Source organism: Podarcis filfolensis (genome assembly GCF_964270895.1).
Source record: "Podarcis filfolensis genome assembly, chromosome: 8".
In the NCBI taxonomy this organism is placed as follows: domain Eukaryota; kingdom Metazoa; phylum Chordata; class Lepidosauria; order Squamata; family Lacertidae; genus Podarcis; species Podarcis filfolensis.
This window is the reverse complement of record NC_139611.1, coordinates 12985648-13004053: the sequence shown is the minus strand read 5'-3', so window position 1 is coordinate 13004053 and position 18406 is coordinate 12985648. Positions and strand designations below refer to the sequence as shown.

At 46.7% G+C, this 18406-nt stretch overlaps 1 protein-coding gene across 5 annotated transcripts in view; it reads left to right on the top strand.

Moving 5' to 3' along the window:
* PAX7 (paired box 7) overlaps positions 1–18406 on the top strand; it is a 173445-nt gene that overhangs the window by 89398 nt on the left and 65641 nt on the right. For all 5 annotated transcript variants that reach the window (XM_083628762.1, XM_083628759.1, XM_083628761.1 and 2 more), the window contains one exon: positions 1499–1698. In XM_083628762.1, coding sequence (XP_083484888.1) covers positions 1499–1698 — 200 coding nt within the window. The remainder of the gene's footprint in view (positions 1–1498; positions 1699–18406) is intronic.

Here is an 18406-nt window from a genome sequence, read left to right as displayed (position 1 = left end):
ATCCTGTTCTCACAGTGGCCAACCAGATGTCCATTATGGGAAATCCAAAAGCAAGACCCTGAGCACAAGAGCTCTCTCCCTTCCTGTGATTCTCTAACAGGTATTCCGAGGCATAACTGCCTCTGAAAGTGAGGTGGGGGGACAGGACATAGCCTCCATGGCTAGTAGCCATTGACAGCCTTCTCCCCCTTGTCCAATCCTCTTTTAAAGCCATCTAGCTTGGTGACCAGGGACACGGGTGGTGCTGTAGGTTAAACCACAGAGCCTAGGACTTGCTGATCAGAAGGTCAGCGGTTCGAATCCCCGTGACGGGGTGAGCTCCCGTTGCTCGGTCCCTGCTCCTGCCAACCTAGCAGTTTGAAAGCACATCAAAGTGCAAGTAGATAAATAGGTACCGCTCCGGTGGGAAGGTAAACGGCGTTTCCGTGTGCTGCTGTGGTTTGCGAGAAGTGGCTTAGTCATGCTGGCCACATGACCCGGAAGCTGTACCAATAAAGCGAGATGAGTGCCGCAACCCCAGAGTCGGCCACGACTGGACCTAACAGTCAGGGGTCCCTTTACCTTTACCTTTAGCTTGGTGACCATCGCTGCTTCCTCCAGAAGTGAGCTCCATAGTTGAAATATATGTTGTGTGAAGAGGTCCATCCTTTGGTCTGCCTTGAATCTTCTATCATTCAGCTCCACTGGATGTCCACAAGTTCTAGTGGTATGTGAGAGGGAGAAGAAACACACACAATCCACATTCCCCACCTAATACGGTACACCTCGGTCATGTGGCCACTGGTCCTTCACGCCCTTATTTCAACATTGGTTGATGGGACTTGGTCGTCCACCACACCCACGGAGAGCAGAATCAGGGTTGTATCCAGTGCTATTTTAGATCAGAGTAGACCAATTGGACACGGCGAACGTAGATCCATTAATTTCAGTGGCTCTACTCAGAGTACAGCTTGGTTGGATGCAACCCTAACTTTGGCCGTTCAGGGGGAACTGGGAGGGTTAATTCAGGACAGATTAAAGAAAGTCATTCTTTGAACTATGGAACTCACTGCAACAGGAGGCAGTGATGGTCAACAGCTTGGATTGCTTTCAAAGAGGATAGGACAAATTCATGGAGAAGGAGAAGACTATCAATTCTTACTAGCCATTATAGCTAGTAGTGGTCAGAGGCAAGAATACTTTTGTATACAAGCTGCTGGAAACTGCTGTTGGGGAAACTGATCTTGTGCTTGAATCCTGCTTGTGGACTTCCCATTGGGGCATTTGGTTGGCCACTGTGAGAACAGGATGCTGGACTAGATGGGCCATTGGCTGGATCCAGCTGAAGGCTCTTATTCTGTTTGTACGTTGCCACACACCAGGACATGCCACCCGAGGCACCTTCTACACCCTGTCTTACAGAAGGGTTGGCCATGTTTCCACTATCGCTTCTTAATTTTTGGTCCAGCTTGGCCTGTGTTTTCATCCGCCTCCATCTCTCGTTTTCGTCCTCTATCAGGCAACCGGCTGGATGAAGGATCTGATGTCGAGTCGGAGCCCGACCTGCCTCTCAAGCGCAAGCAACGCCGCAGCCGGACCACTTTCACAGCGGAGCAACTGGAGGAGCTGGAGAAAGCCTTTGAAAGGACCCATTACCCAGACATCTACACCCGAGAGGAGCTCGCTCAGAGGACCAAGCTCACTGAGGCAAGAGTCCAGGTAAGGGATATTGTCCTTATTCGTTCACTAAATATATATCCCTCCCTTCCTCTCCAACAAGCCAAGGGTGGCAAGCAGATGCAGATACGCACTTCTAAAAACAGATGCAGATACGCACTTCTAAAAGACAAAGTCAAAACATTCTAAAATCGATTCTAAAAGCATTGACACTTAGAAATATCCTTCCATCAAATGATCTCAGGGCAGCGAGAAATGGTCTTCTCCCTCCTCTGGCAACCTGCACAGAGTTTTGCTTAATGGTTGCCATCAACTTGATTTTAATTAATTTTTATAATGAAATATTTTTAGAATGTTGGTTTATTTGATTGTTTGATTATTTGATTGTTGTTAGCCGCCCTGAGCCCGGCTTCGGCTGGGGAGGGCGGGATATAAATAAAATTTATTATTATTTATTATTATATTATCCACCAAACCCCTGGAGAAACAAGAATGTCTTTGCATTCTTCCTGGAATTTAATAAATGATAGGGACGGGTGCCCTTCACTAGGGAGGGCATTCCACAACCAAGGGAGCCACCACTGAAAAGGCCCTTCTTGGTAATGGCACCCTCCCTGTGGAATTCCCCTCCCACCAGATGTCAGGGAGATAAAGAATTACAGAACTTTTAGAAAACATCTGAAAGCAGCTCTGCTCAGGGAAGTTTTTAATGACTGACCTTTTATTATTTTTTATATTTTGCTGGAAGTCGCCCAGAGTGGCTGGGGAAACCCAACCAGATGGGCAGGGTATAAACAATAAAATTATTATTATTATTATTATTATTATTATTATTATTATTATTATTATTATCATCATCATCATCATCACCACCACCACCACCACCACCACCACCACCACCACCATTAACATCACCACCATCATCATCAAGAACACCTCAATGCAGCTTACAAAATGAGCCTCAAAGTGGTTTGTTGTTTTCAGTTAGGGTTGTAGCCAATGAAGCTTCACTCAGAGGAAACCCCCTGGAAATAAATGACCCTCGGTTAGTCGTCATAATAATAATAATAATAATAATAATAATAATAATAATAATAATAATTTATACTCTGCCCATCTGGCTGGGCAGCTTCCAACAAAATATTAAAATACCATAATACATTGGCAATTCAATTCAATGGATCTACCCTGGTTAGGGCAAACATGGGAAAAGTCCCATGTGCTCGTTTTTGTACAAAGTGGCTTTTATTTGCAGCAAATAAGAGTATCGGGAAGTTGTGAATCGCTATCCCGGCTGGGTTGGGGGGCAGTACGAGAAGCGAAGTGTTAAATATGTGCTTTGGAACATGAGCAGTTATAAAATCATAGAATTGTAGAGTCGAAAGGGACCCCCATCTAGCCCAACCCCAGCAATGCAAGTATCACAGCTATACCAACATGTGAGGAACTCCTTCCACCTTGGCCTGCCATAAGACCATTAAGTCCAGAAACGAAAAACTACCGTATTTTTTGCTCTATAAGACTCACTTTTTCCCTCCTAAAAAGTAAGGGGAAATGTGTGTGCATCCTATGGAGCGAATGCAGGCTGCGCAGCTATCCCAGAAGCCAGAACAGCAAGAGGGATCGCTGCTTTCACTGCGCAGTGATCCCTCTTGCTGTTCTGGCTTCTGAGATTCAGAATATTATTTTTCTTGTTTTCCTCCTCCAAAAACTAGGTGTGTCTTATGGTCTGGTGCGTCTTATAGAGCGAAAATCAATCAACCACTGCAGAAGAGGATGGCCTTTAGGTCATGTGGGTCTCCATTGCACTGTGTGGGAAGGGGAGAGATGTCAAAGTGAATATTTGGGATTCACGGCAAGTTGCTTGATCAGATGGAGCTGACCAAAGTCCCCCAAGTCGAGGGAGGGAAATTTCCTGGCCTTTCTGGGACTGCACCTGTCGGATGCAGGCTGGCATTATTTCTCCACCTCTCACTGCTCAGACTTTGGCTAATTTACGGAGAACCTTTCCGAGAGCCAAAACAAACGGTGGGGTTTGAAGCGGCACCGTGATCCCATTGCAATTTGATAACCCCGCAGGGGATTCCCTGATGTATTGCGGATAAATCCCCTGCTCCACACTGTGTGCAAACACACATCAGCAGAAAGGCTAAGAAGTGTGAACAGATCAGGGAGTATAATAAAGTCTTCTGGGAAGAGATGGGGGGGGGCAGAGTCTACAACAAAGACACCAGTTGCTAGACTTTTCCTTGGAAAAATTTGAATTCTGCCTCCCTCCTTGAGGGCACAGTTAAAAGTCCAGGGGACCTTAGAGCTGAGAGGGTGTCCTGATTTTAATTCATTTTAGACCAGGGGTCAGCAGGGGCCGGTCCACTGTCATTCAGACCTTGTGGGGGGCCGGACTATATTTTGGAGTGAGAAAATGAATGAATTCCTATGCCCCACAAATAACCCAGAGATGCATTTTAAATTAAAGCACGCATTCTACTCATGTAAAAACACCAGGCAGGCCCCACAAATAACCCAGAGATGCATTTTAAATAAAAGAGTGCATTCTACTTGTGTGAAAACACGCTGATTCCCAGACCGTCTGCAGGCCGGCTTTAGAAGGCAATTGGGCCAGATCCGGCCCCCGGGCCTTAGTTTGCCTATCCATGTTTTAGACTTTTCCCCTATTTCTCATTTTTCTCCTTATTCAGTTCAGTTCACCCCATTTTTTGCATTAGTTTGCATTTTTTTAAAAAAGCAATAGGCACGAAAATCTGTATGCATGTTTTTGGCTTGCAAGACACATTTCCCCCCTCTGAACAGCACCCCAGCCTACCCCATTCCTTAATGAGTTGCTGTTCTGAACATGCTTCCTGATCGGAACAAGGCAATCCCAGAGCAATAACTCGTACAAAGAGACAATTCTGTGTGAGCAACCTCATCACATGGTAGGCAAAGATGTGGAAGAAGATGTCCTCATCAGCCACCTGGTGCAGGTGACTGGAAGGAAGCAGATCTGAGCAGCAACTTGTGCAGAGACACATTGGGCAGGCTCTCTGGAGAGTCCTTCTGCTGCAATCACTTGCATTGCAGAGACGCTGCAAAATTACCCACCCCCGGGTGGAGGCTGATTGGAATGAGAGCACTCCAGCAGAAACTTATGCAGAGAGGTGATGGGCACACTCCTCTGATGCCTGGTAAATCTGAAGCATTTTGTCCTGGGAACTGATTAGAGCATCCATTCAGACCTTCCGCAGAAAGACAACAAGATTACTCGCCTCCTACACGAGCTGATTGGACAAAAGGCCAGGCCCAATCAGTAAATCATGCAGAGATGCATCAGGCAGACTCCTTTGTTTTTGGTTTCTTAATAAAGATTTTTAAAAAACTATTTCCACACACAGCTTGGCTGTTGCTGGCTAAGTGCTACTGATTGAAGGCAAGCGCAACTGATGTTTCAGTTGTGAACATGCAGAGCCTTCAGCTGGATCAGGCAATGGCCCATCTAGTCCAGCATCCTGGTCTCACAGATGCCTGTGGGAAAGCCAGGAGCATGATTCGAACACAAGAGCACGCTCCCTTCCTGCTGTTTCCAGCAACTGATATTCAAAAGCATTGCTGCCTCCAGAGCATAACCATCCTGCTAGTAGCCAGTGATAGCCTTCTGGTTCATGAATTTGCCTAATCCTCCTTTCAAGCCTTCTAAATTGGTGGCCATCACTGCCTCCAGTGGGAGTGAGTTCTACAGGTTAACCCTGCATGACATGAAGAAGGACTGTCTTTTATCTGTCCTGAATCTTCCAAAGCTTAGCTTCATCGGATGCGAGAGAGAGGAATTCTCTCTGTCCAATTTCTCCATGCCATGTGTGGTATAAATGTCCATCATGTGGCCTCCTCCCCACCTCCTCTGTAAACTAAAAAGTCCCAAATGCTGCAATGCTGCTTCCTCTCAGGGAAGTCTCTCTATCCCCTTGATCATTTGAATGCCCTTTTCTGAAACATTCCCAGCTCTACAACGTATTTTTTTGAGATAAGGGGGTCATCTGTTTCCTCCTGCCCAAAGAGTTTTGGCTGTCAGGGTGACGAGGCTAGACAGAATCATAGAATTGTAGGATTGTGGATTTGCAAAGGATCCCCAAGGATTATCTAGTCCAGGCATGCCCAACTCCCAAGAGACTGTGATCTACTCACAGTATAAAAATACTGGCTGTGATCTACCCATTGTTCTTGACAGCCAAAGTGATCTACCAGTAGACCATGATCTACCTGTTCGACATGCCTGATCTAGTCCAACCTCCTGGCTAAAGAATCTCTGGCAGATGGTCTTCCAAGCTGTGATTAAAAACTTCCATTGAAGGGGAGTCCACCAATTTCTGAGGAAAATCTGCTCAGCTGCCAAACAACTCTTACTGACAGAGAGTTCTACTTAATGCTTAGTTGGAACCTCCTTTCTTGTGATTGGAATCCATTGGTTTGGGTTTTTTTAAAAAACAACATAAGCCAGATCTGATTAAAAGTTCTGGATTCTTTTTTAAAGAAACAAAGTGTCTGCTGGAACTGAATAGGTTTGCTAGCCTCTACAGCCAGTGCCAGGGACACGGGTGGCACTGTGGGTTAAACCACAGAGCCTAGGACTTGTCGATCAGAAGGTCGGCGGTTCGAATCCCCGCAATGGGGTGAGCTCCCGTTGCTTGGTCCCAACTCCTGCCAACCTAGCAGTTCGAAAGCATGTCAAAGTGCAAGCAGATAAATAGGTACCGCTCCGGCGGGAAGGTAAATGGTGCTTCCGTGCACTGCTCTGGTTTGCCAGAAGCAGCTTAGTCATGCTGGCCACATGACCCGGAAGCTGTACGCCAGCTCCCTGGGCCAATAAAGCGAGATGAGCGCCGCAACCCCAGAGTCGGCCATGACTGGACCTAATAGTCAGGGGTCCCTTTACCTTTACCTTTACAGCCAGTGCCAAGCTGGCCTGCTGTATTTTTGGGGGGGGGATGGGATCTTTGCTACCGTTCTGTATTTTTATGGCTCCAGATTGTACGCCTTGGTTCCCATTTTTATTTCGAACTCAATTTTGTGAATGCACGTTTAACTGGTCAAGTCTATCATCCTGGCAAGCCTGTAGGGCAGGCATCCCCAAACTCGTCCCTGCAGATGTTTTGGGACTACAGTTCCCATTATCTGTGACCACTGGTCCTGTTGGCTAGGGATGATGGGAGTTGTAGTCCAAAAACATCTGGAGGGATGAGTTTGGGGGTGCCTGCTGTAGGGTTTAGAAAGGGGGGCACCCCACCCCACCCCCAGGCCCAATTTCTCACTCACCTGTGAACCTTTGGGAAGTCAGTTGCTCTCAGACACAGCCTACCTCACAGGGATGTCCTGAGAAAAAGAGGAGGGGGTGTGTCCCACGGTTGAACAACTCTTAACACCAGGAAGCAATTCCTAAAGTTTAGTTGGAATCTCCTCTCTTGAAAGAGAGCGAGAAGGAAAAGATGGCATCCAAATCAAATCAAATACCTTTATTGGCATGGCAGTATAAAACATTTCAAGTTACTGGGATAATTAAAAGGACAATGGTGAAGCTGTCGGAGGTCATAAGGTCACACTGTACTCATGTGCACTTAGATATTCTGCTTTGCCTTGTCTGTTTCCCGAAAGGATGATTTGTTGGGAACCCTTTCTGGTAAAATGGTGGCTAAAAAAGAAACTACTAAGGCAGTGATACCTTTGTCCCGATCTGCCAGGAGAAACCTCATTTGACGACTTCTCAGACTGATAGGCCGGAGGTCCAACATTTTGCTCAGCATCAGTTGGCAAGGTCTGCTGTGTAAAGAGCAGTCTAAGAGAATGTGGTCCATTGAATCAGGTACTCCTTGGTTGCAGGAACACAACCGGACTTGATATGGAGTAAAGTGGTACCTCGGTTTACGAACTTAATCCATTCCGGAAGTCCGTTCTTAAACCGAAAACGTTCTTAAACCAAGGCGCACTTTCCTTAATGAGGCCTCCCGCCGCCGTTGCCCTTCTGCCATTCGGATTCCGTTCTTAGACTGTGGTAAAGTTCACAAACTGGGACACTACTTCTGGTTTTGTGGAGTTTGCAAACCGAATCGTTCGTAAATAGGACTGTTCTTAAACCGAGGTACCACTGTACAGTGGTACCTTGGGTTACAGACGCTTCAGGTTACAGACTCTGCTAACCCAAAAATAGTACCTTGGGTTAAGAATTTTGCTTCAGGATGAGAACAGAAATTGCGCAGTGGTGGCACGGCAGCAGCAGGAGGCCCCATTAGCTAAAGTGGTACCTCAGGTTATGAACAGTTTCAGGTTCTGCAGAACGAATTAAGTTCTTAACCCGAGGTACCACTGTATGTGAGAATCTGCCTTTGGTCACCGCAGAAGGGAAAGCATTTAATCTAACGAGCCTAAAGGCTCTTCGATGGGAGGGGAGTTATAGATCCTTTAGATATTTGGCACAAGTTCCGTAGGGTGTTGTGATACCTAAGGCCTCCGGAGAACAGGATCTCGGAGTATGAGGTAACAAGTGCTGTCTTTCGTGGCCACATAGCCACTACTTGATTATTGGAATACAGTGGTACCTCAGTTTAAGAACAGCCCTGTTTACGAACTGTTCGGTATAAGAACTCCGCAAAACCGGAAGTAGTGTTTCAGTTAGCAAACTTTACCTTGGTCTACGAACGAAATCCAAATGGTGGAAGGGCACAGGCAGTGGGAGGCCTCATTAGGGAAAGCGCACCTCGGTTTAAGAACAGCTTTGGTTTAAGAACGGACTTCCGGAACGGATTAAGTTTGTAAACCGAGGTACCACTGTATGTAACTTTCATCACATGCTTCAAGGCTCTTGAGAGCAATGCCCAAACTACGGATTTTATCTTGAATTGCTCCATACCAAGATGGCATCCCCTTTCTTTATCTGACAGCGGAGTTTGCAAACCCCCACCCCACCCCGGCTACCACCATCCAAGCCAATCCTCCAAGGCCCTTCGACCACTTCTGTTTTGCCAGAAGGCTCTCAGCAGCTGTTCCTCCACTTGCATTCTTGATAGCTTTCTCATTCCGTCAGGCTGGCACGACTGGTTTCTTCCCACCACTTCTAAGCCAGCCGCCTCTCTCCCTCCCACCCCACCACCCCCACTTGTAAAATTTTCTGCGTATCTGAGCAGATCTTTTTACTGGCTCTCGAGAGCTACAGATTTTGAGCCCGTCAAGTTCTTGATGAAGACGGGAGGGAGAAAGCCAGGGGGTGCGGGGAAGCACCACAAAAGCAATGTAGAACTTTGGGGAAGAAGAAAAAAAATAAGTCTGCCAAGCTTTTTTAAAAAATATTTTTATCAAATTTCCAAAAGTTCCACGTAAAATTCATATACATATCATTGACTTCTCATCCCATTTTCCGTGATGTTTTTCTTATCTTCCCCTTTGCTGCATCCTGCCTTCCCTTTTTTTAACATAGTCGTAACGCAATAATCTTTAACTGTTCTGTTGCTCATAGTTCAAAACCTGCTCATGTCGTAGTATTTCTTCAAATCATCCGAAAAAGGTTTCCATTCTTCAAAAATGGAGATTCTCTTATTTTAGCTGTTAGCTTTGCTGATTCAACATAATCCATTGCTTTACTTATCCATTCTTTTCTTAGCGGGAACTTCTTCATCTTTCCATTTCTGAAAAAGTCTGGCAACATTCTTTATTCATTTATTGTCTGTTTGTTACATTTATATCCCTCGCTGCGAGAAGCCAAGTTACAGGGAACCAGGCAGAGGGCCTTCTCGGTAGTGGCGCCCTCCCTGTGAAACTCCCTCCCACCAGATGTCAAAGAGAACAACAACTACCAGACTTTTAGAAGACATCTGAAGGCAGCCCTGTTTAGGGAAGCTTTTAATGTTTGATGTATTACAGTATTTTTATATTTTTTGGGAAGCCGCCCAGAGTGGCTGGGGAAGCCCAGCCAGATGAGCAGGGTATAAATAAATTATTATTATTATTATTATTATTATTATTATTATTATTATTATTATATCCCACTTTTCCTCGAAGGAGCTCAAGATGGCATACATGATTTTTCTCCTTTCCTTTCCCATTTTCTCCTTCCAACGACCCTGTGAGGTGGGTTTTACTGAGAGGCAGCAGCTGGCTCAAGGTCACCCAGTGAGAGTTTCATGGCTGAGCAGAGATTTGCAGATCATAGAATCAGAGAGTTGGAAGGGACCCCATGGGTTCATCTAGTCCAACCCCCTGCAGTGCAGGAAATCTCAATTTAAGCATCCATGACAAATGGCCATCCAACCTCTGCTTAAAAACCTCCAAGGAAGGAGAGTCCACCACCTCCCGTGGGAGACCTTGAATTTAATTCTTTTTCTCCTCTCCCCAAAATTGATGTTTTCAATTGCATTCCACTGAGAGACAGGCAGAGGTTCCCATCAGGAGTGCCGTGAAGGGTGCAAAAGTCTTTATTCTTATGCAGTCCAAAAAAAATCCGTAAGGACACCAAAAGAGCTCTGCTGGGTTAGGCCAAAGGGGCCCCATTGAACCCAGTATTCTGTTCTCACAACGGCCAACCAAATGCCCCAATGGGAAGCCTGTAGGCAAGAGCCCGCTCCCTTCCTGTAGTTTCCAGCAACTAGGATTCAGAAGCGTCACTGACTCATGACACCGGAAGTAGAGTATAGCCATTTCTGGCTAGAAGCTACACATGGGCTCACTGTCCTCCATGAATTTGTCAAATCCTCTTTTAAAGCCATCCGAGCTGGCCATTGCACCTGCCTCTTGTGGGTGTTTGTCAAGTACAGTCATACCTCGGATCCTGAACGCCTTGCGAGTCAAACGTTTTGGCTCCCGAGCACCGCAAACCCGGAAGTGAGTGTTCTGGTTTGCAAACGTTCTTTGGAACCTGAACGCCCAATGCATCTTCCACGGCTTCTGATTAGCTGCAGGAGCTTCCTGCAGCCAATCGGAAGCCGTGCCTTGGTTTCTGAACGTTTTGGAAGTCGAACGGACTTCGGAATGGATTGCGTTTGACTTCCGAGGTACCACTGTACCGCCTTTTGTCTGTCTTGAATCTTCCAAGGTTCAGCTCTGAGTGAGGAGAGGTTTCAAGAGCAGAAGGACCCAGGGTTTGGTTTCTTAAGGAAAGATTGCAAGAGATGTAGTAACAGCGTTTGTTGGGAACATTTTGTCCATTTCCAAACATGCAAGCCGACAGAGGATAACCAGAGCCAAACAAGGAAGCCATGCCTGCTACCCCAAATCAAATCAGGTAGACGCACCTTGCACCCCCAAATTCTTCCAGCATTCCAGTTCCTGGTGCTTGCTTTCTCTCCTTGTCCCATGAACTCCTGAACTCACACCAGCACTTTCCAGCTGGGTGCAAGGTGTCCAGGCTTCGTAAGAAGTGGCCTTACACCAAATCAGGCCACTTGCCCTTCTAGCTCAATACTGTCTGCACTGACTGGCAGCAGCTCTCCACAGTTTCAAACAGAGAGTCTTTCCCATCTGTCAGAATTTGAACTCGTGGCCTTCTGTATGCACATCAGGCATCCTACCACAAAATAACCCTCAGGGTTAACATTATAGAATCTTAAAACCAGAGAGAAGTCACGGGGATCCTGATGGTACAGCTGAATAGTAAGAGAATAAATTATAGACTCATAGAATTGTGGAGTCAGAAGGGACCCCGGGGGTCATCTAGTCCAACCCCCGGCAATGCAGGAATAACAGCTAAAGAATCGCTGGCAGATGGCCGTCCAACTTCTATTTAAACACTTCCAATGAAGTGCATTCTGAATAAAGGGCTGATTTCAGCAGGAACGAAGAAAGCAGTGAGTCAGCCACTTGGGTCATCCAGCTCATTCTAGCCTATACTGACAGGGCTTCCAGGTAGGGTGGAATCTCTCCCAGCCCAACCTGGAAAAGCCAGGGATCTTCTGTCCCTCAGCCGCAGCCTCCTCCAATGACTTGGATGGACAGGAGACAGGAGCTGAAGGGTGTTGGGGAGTGGATAATCACAGCCATATCCTGTTCTAAGATTGCACAACCTTTCAAGATGATGCAACCTAAGAATATACAATAATAATAATTCGGGATGCATTGCAACCATCAATGCAGATCTCCAGGTGTTGCCTTTCAGCTGGACCAGGGTTTCTCAAACTTGGGTCTCCAGCTGTTTTTGGACTACAACTCCCATCATCCCTGGCTTGCAGGACCAGTGGTCAGGGAAGATGGCAACTGTGGTCCAAAAACAGCTGGAGACCCAAGTTTGGGGAACCCTAGGGTCCCTTCCAACTCTACAGTTTTTTTATTCTATTATTCATCTGTACACATACCTGGGCAATGCTTTAAGATCTTATACTGGAGTGACTTAAGTTGCGCTTTCTGTGAAGTTCCATCATACTGACAGAACTTGCACCGCTCCATTGAAACTCGTGTTTTTGGTATTTCTAAATGCTCACTTTTGGAGCATACAGAACAGCTCCTCCTCCTCACTGTCCTTCTCCAGAGTGACCCAAGGAATCAGTCCTCCGTGGCCCACTCAACAGCCTTCTCACTGATTGGCTCCTGCCAAAATTGACTTCCTTCTCAGTGGCTCAAAAGCTCCCCTTTCATGCTGATTGACCAGCTCTGGGACACTGGAGACAGGACCACTGCTGCGAAATCAGCAACGAGTCTTCAACCCTCCACAACTTGTGGTGTTGGAAAGTCCAACCTGTTGGCTGGTGAGCTCAAGGCTTCAGGCCTTGCCTGTTTCTGCAAATGTAGAGAAACCAAGATGACAGATCATTTATGGGAAGACGAGTCTCTTCTCTCTGTTTCCACTTAACCAGCTTGCTTACCCTCCCATCGATCTTCCCTCAACATCAAGTCCTCATTAAGCTAAGGAGGCTCCCAACGGGACTTCTCTTCTCTCCCACCCCCTTGCAAGAAGATCTCCACCTGACCTCCCTTTTCCCCTCCTTGCCTGACAAATTGTGGGAGGTGACCCAGAGCCGGTCTAATTTATTCCAGCCCCATCCCAGCAGGGAAGGGTCTGTGCAGCTGCTGGGTTGGGAGAGAGCGGAAACAACTGTCGACCACACCTCAGGTCTCCCTTGCATCGGACAGAGTGCGCCCTGAGCACATGTAACATTTTGCTTTGCAGCATCGCACTGCTAAACTGCTATGAGAGTTAAAAGCCCTCCAGTTAAGTCACAGGGTGCTGTGAAAGGGGGTCAGGAAGCAAGAAGTGTCTGACAATGGCTCCAAGTTAGTGTACAAAAATCTGAAGTGCATTATGATTTCTAGCAAGGGGAGAATTTGTTGTTGTTGTTTTTAAATATTTTATTAGGTTTTTTTTAACATATCAACAGTCATTTAACATAACTTCTTATCTTATACAATATTTTTGACTTCCATCAGCACCTCTGATGAGTTTCCGTTCTTTATCACTTATTCTGCATTTCTCAATTTCTCTATTACTCTTAATGATCATTAACTAACAATTCTCCGCATAATCTTTCTTGTAATATTTCAAATAGTCCTCCTTACAAAACTTCTTGCAATCCTACTAGCGTAATCTGTTCATTACTATTTCTTTTCAAATAGTTCATATATTTACTCCAGTCTTCTAAGAATCTCTGGTCCCGCAGGTTTCGAATCCTTCCTGTTAATTTATCCAGTTCTGCATAGTCCATCAGTTTCATCCGCCATTCGCAAGGAGAGAATCTGAGGGCAGGGGAGATCCACAGTAATGTTTAGATTTGACTCCCAGCTTTCTACACTCTATGACAGCCTGGATAGCTCAGTTGGTTAGAGCGTGGCGCTGATAACACCAAGGTTGCAGGTTCAATCCCCTGCATGGGACAAGTGCATATTCCTGCATTGCAGGGGGTTGGACTAGATGATCCTCAGGGTCTCTTCCAACTCTACAATTCTGTGCAGAACCGTTGGGCTTTTCATTGCCATTGCCCTGACTCTCAGATGACTTCACTTGCCCTCAGTGATGGTTGTCTTTTTGCCAAAGCTCATTGGCTGACATAGCCATCTGTGACACCACACTGCTTGCTTAGTGACTCCTAATAGGCTGGTATCGCTCTGATTTAATCCTTAAATTCTAAGGGTCTCTTGGGCCAAATGGGAAGGGGAAACATAGCTGTCATGGTTAGAAGATAGTGGTATCCGTCTTTTCCACCACGAATCAGCCTGATCCTCTTTGAAATGGCTTTGGGGAGAGGAAACCTCTGAAAAGGCGCAATGTCACCCACACCCAGTTGATGTGTTTTGCACTGAGGTGACAGGGCTGTGTTTTTATAGGCAAGTTTCTTCAGCTAATGATTTACACCTCCTCACCCGAGGAGTTTGCCATCTGTTTCTGGCAGATGGCAATAACAGAAGTCAGAGCAGAGTGGAAGTGGGAAAGGAGGGCATCTTTTGAAGGGAGTCTGTCCTCCATGGTTGGGACAAGAGTTTGTTTAAAACAGTGTCTTCATTCCACGTATCATACTTGTGAGGGGAGGACCCACCTGTGTTGGAGAACAGAGCCTGAAGTCAGACTTCAAGGGGCCTTCAGCAGAGGGATGCCACTGGGCACCTCACCCCAAACACAAAGCCCTGGTCGCTGGATCTAAGAGATCTAGGTGGCCCTTCAGAAGATTGAAAGTAGCCCTCAGGTTGCAAAGGCTTCCCTACCCCTGCTCTTCATCACTGTGCCACCTGTTGGCTCTCCAGGCGGACAACCAATGAGTGAGGCAGGAAGTGGCATCTCCATGGCCTCTTCCTCCTCAGCACCACAAGGTTTATCTGAGTCAGAAGCTGGTGGGGAAAAAACGGTGGGTTTCAATGTTGAGCAGAACAAGCAGGTCTAGGGGGGGGACCCTATAGGGTTGTAAAGCCCTGTCAGATGCCTCGCTATGTCCAAATCTACACCAGTCATGCTCCTCCCCTGCCAAAAAAAAAAAAAAAAGAATTCTAGGAGTTGTAGTTTGATGATGATGATGATAATAATAATAAATTTTATTTATACCCCACCCTCCCCAGCCAAGACCAGGCTCAAGGCGGCTAACAACTGATATAAAAACAAATTGATTGAAATACAACTTAAAAACAAGATTAAAATACAACATTAAAAAATTAAAATACAGCCTCATATCAATGGAAACTCAAATCAAAAACTTTTTTGGGGATGAAAACATCAGGTCTTCACCAAGGCTAACTATCCAGACTGGTCCTACATGGGCCAGAAAAAAGCCAGGGAAGTCCCCAAATAGGAGTTCCATCACAGGAGGAGAAAGGAAAAAAGAAAGAGGGGGAGGGAATCAAATTGATTCCAAGCCAAAGGCCAGGCGGAACAACTCTGTCTTACAGGCCCTGCGGAAAGAAATCAGATCCTGCAGGGCCCTGGTCTCATGAGACAGAGCGTTCCACCAGGCCGCAGCCAGTGTTGAGAAGGCCCTGGCTCTGGCTGAGACTAATCTAACTTCCTTAGGGCCCAGGACCTCAAGGGTGTTGCTATTTATGGACCTTAAGGTCCTCCGGGGGGGGCATACCGGGAGAGGCGGTCCCGTAGGTACGAGGTTCCTAGGCCGTGAAGGGCTTTGAAGGTCAAAACCAGCACCTTAAATCTGACCCTGTACTCCACCGGGAGCCAGTGCAGCTGGAAAAGCACTGGGTGAATATGCTCCCATGGCAGGGACCCCGTGAGGAGCCTCGCTGCAGCATTCTGCACCCGCTGGAGTTTCTGGGTCAGCTTCAAGGGCAGCCCCACGTAGAGCGAATTACAGTAGTCAAGCCTGGAGGTGACCATCACATGAATCACTGTGGCCAGGTTCTGAAAGGTTGTATCGCAGGGAGTTGGGCTAGATGACCTTTGGGCCCCTTCCAACTCTTCAGATGTATGAGATCCCTCTTCCCCTCCCAGAGCAGTTTAATAGCCAACACTTCTTCCCAGGGAACTCTGGGAATTGTAGCTCTGTGTAAGGAGAGTATAGGGGTCTCCTCTCAGCACCTTTAATGAACCACAGCTCCCTCAATTCTTTGGGAGAAGTCTATTTAAAAGGGTGTCCTAATGAATGCATTAAATCTATGGTGTGAGTATGGCCCATGCCATCATTAGTGGAAGTGGTCTTTCGGGTAACACTGCCCCCCAAGCCAGGATCGATCCTATGGGGCAAGGGGGCCAGAATCCCTCTGGGCTGCCTCCTCACTCCTCTCCCCCGTCTTCACAGTGCGAGTTTGATATCTGAAGGAATTGACCGTCACTCTGGGATTAACTCTCTCTCTCTCTCTTTTGGGTAACCCGATTCCCCTGGCAAGAGAATCTTTTTAGTGGCTGATAAAACCTTCACTGTGGTGGAGTGGAAACAGGTTCCCTTTGAAGTGGGTCTTGCATTTCCCTCTTGACGCTCAATCCTGTATATTTTAACCGCCAATAAACTGATTTATAAGCACATCTCTTTTTTCCTTCAAAAAAAAAAGTCTCTCCAGCCACCTTTCAAAGAATTGGCGAGAGGGAGGGGAATATTGCCAGCGCAAATGTCAGGGATGTATTTTGAATCTTCTTGCGGGAAGGAAGACAGGTCCCTTGAAAGGATATTAGCCATGGCTAGCCCATGAAACCTCCGTGATTAGTGGCAGTCGAACAAATAAAGGAGCTGGATGTGTCCCAAAGGACTCTTGCACCATAGCATATCTGCCTCAGTTTCCTGGAGTTATCCAGCTCGCTTCTGCTGGAGAAACAATTATTGGTTTCATGGTTCCTTGTCCTTAATCAACAAGGTGAAAATCCTAACAGTATTAAATCCAGTTATCCTAATGGCACAAAATGATATGAAAATCGCCTGAAAAGTTTCCAATGAGTGTAATGAATCTAAGGAAGGGCTGTAGCTCAGTGGGAGAACATCTGCTTTGAATGCAGAAAGTCCCAGGTTCAGCTCCTGGTATCTTCAGGTAGAGCTGGGAGAGAACCCCTGTCTGAAATGCTGAAATGCTGCATTAAAAGGGATTAGAGTTATGCTGAAGTTTGCTAGGGACAGTAAAGGCAAGTGATGGCCTAGTTCAGGGATTTGGGCTCCAGATGTTGTCAGACCTCGGCTCCCATCAGTCCCAGCTGCCAGCATGGCCAATTGTCAGGGTGATGGGAGAGTTAGACTACAACAACATCCAGATGGCCACAGGTCCCCCATCCCTGCATTAGAAGAAGGCATGGTTTTGACGGAGATCAGTAGGGGCAGTAAAGCCAAATGACCATCTAATTCAAGGATGGAGAACCTGCAGCCCTTCAGTTGTTGCTGAACTCCCAACACCCATCAGACTTCATGGCAAGTGGCCAAGGGTGATGGGATTTGTGGTTCAACAACAGCTTGAGGACCACTGGTTCTCCATACCTGAACTAGACCATAGCTTGCCTTTATTGCCCCAAGCTACCTCCATCACAGGACGCGGGTGGCGCTGTGGGTTAAACCACAGAGCCTAGGACTTGCTGATCAGAAAGTCAGCGGTTGGAATCCCTGCAACGGGGTGAGTTCCCGTTGCTCGGTCCCTGCTCCTGCCAACCTAGCAGTTCAAAAGCACGTCAAAGTGTAAGTAGATAAATAGGTACCGCTCTGGCGGGAAGTTAAACGGCGTTTCCGTGCGCTGCTCTGGTTCGCCAGAAGTGGCTTAGTCATGCTGGCCAAATTACCTGGAAGCTGTATGCTGGCTCCCTCGGCCAATAGAGTGAGATGAGCGCCGCAACCCCAGAGTCGGTCACGACTGGACCTAATGGTCAGGGGTCCCTTTACCTCCATCACAACTCTGACCATCACTTGCCTTTACTGCCCCTAGATACCTTCATAACAGCTGGAAGGCACCATGTTCCCCATTCTCACCATAGGTTTAGGGTCCATGGAGGTAAGCAAGCTCTCTCTTTTGCTTGTCCCTAACCTCCTGGGAATGCATTTAGCTTGTCAACCACAACACAAACTTAATACACTTGCTTTGATGGAGATGTGGAGTCAGCTGAAAGGGTTTGAGTTCCATGTGTACACATAACCACCTGCACACACACAAATAGGTCAAATTCCCTGACCGCATTGCCAGGCAGACGTCCATTAAATGTGGCCCAATCCACATCTCTGCATCTGTGTGTGAGAGTTGCTGGTGAAAATTATCCCTATGGGACTTCTTTAGCGATCCCTCGTAGCCGAGTAAGATTGTCTTCCATAAACACGCTTTTAACAATGAGTCCGTAAGTGACTGTGGAGGCCAATTCTGGATCCACACGTCCTTCCACAGTGGGGACATTGGTTTCTGGGAGGGAGCTGATCACGGTGTGGATTTGCCAAGTGTGCCTTCCTCCTAGTGCATTTCTCCCTTGTGTCCTGAGTTTGAGTGCCTTCAAAGCCCATGACACCTTTGGTCAAGGCTGTTCTCCAACCGGAGCGCTCGCAGGCCAGTGTTTCCCAGTTGTCAGTGTTTAAACTACATTTTTTTAGATTTGCCTTGAGACAGTCTTTAAACCTCTTTTGTTGACCACCAGCATTACACTTTCCATTTTTAAGTTTGGAATAGAGTAGTTGCTTTGGAAAATGATCATCAGGCATCCGCACAACATGACCAGCAAGAGCGTAATGTAGCCCTCAATCTCCAGAGAGCTGCAATTTAAATTAAGTTACAGATAGGTAGCCGTGTTGGTCTGCCATAGTCAAAACAAAAAATTTTTTTTCCTTCCAGTAGCACCTTAAAGACCAACTAAGTTAGTTCTTGGTATGAGCTTTCGTGTGCATGCACACTTCTTCAG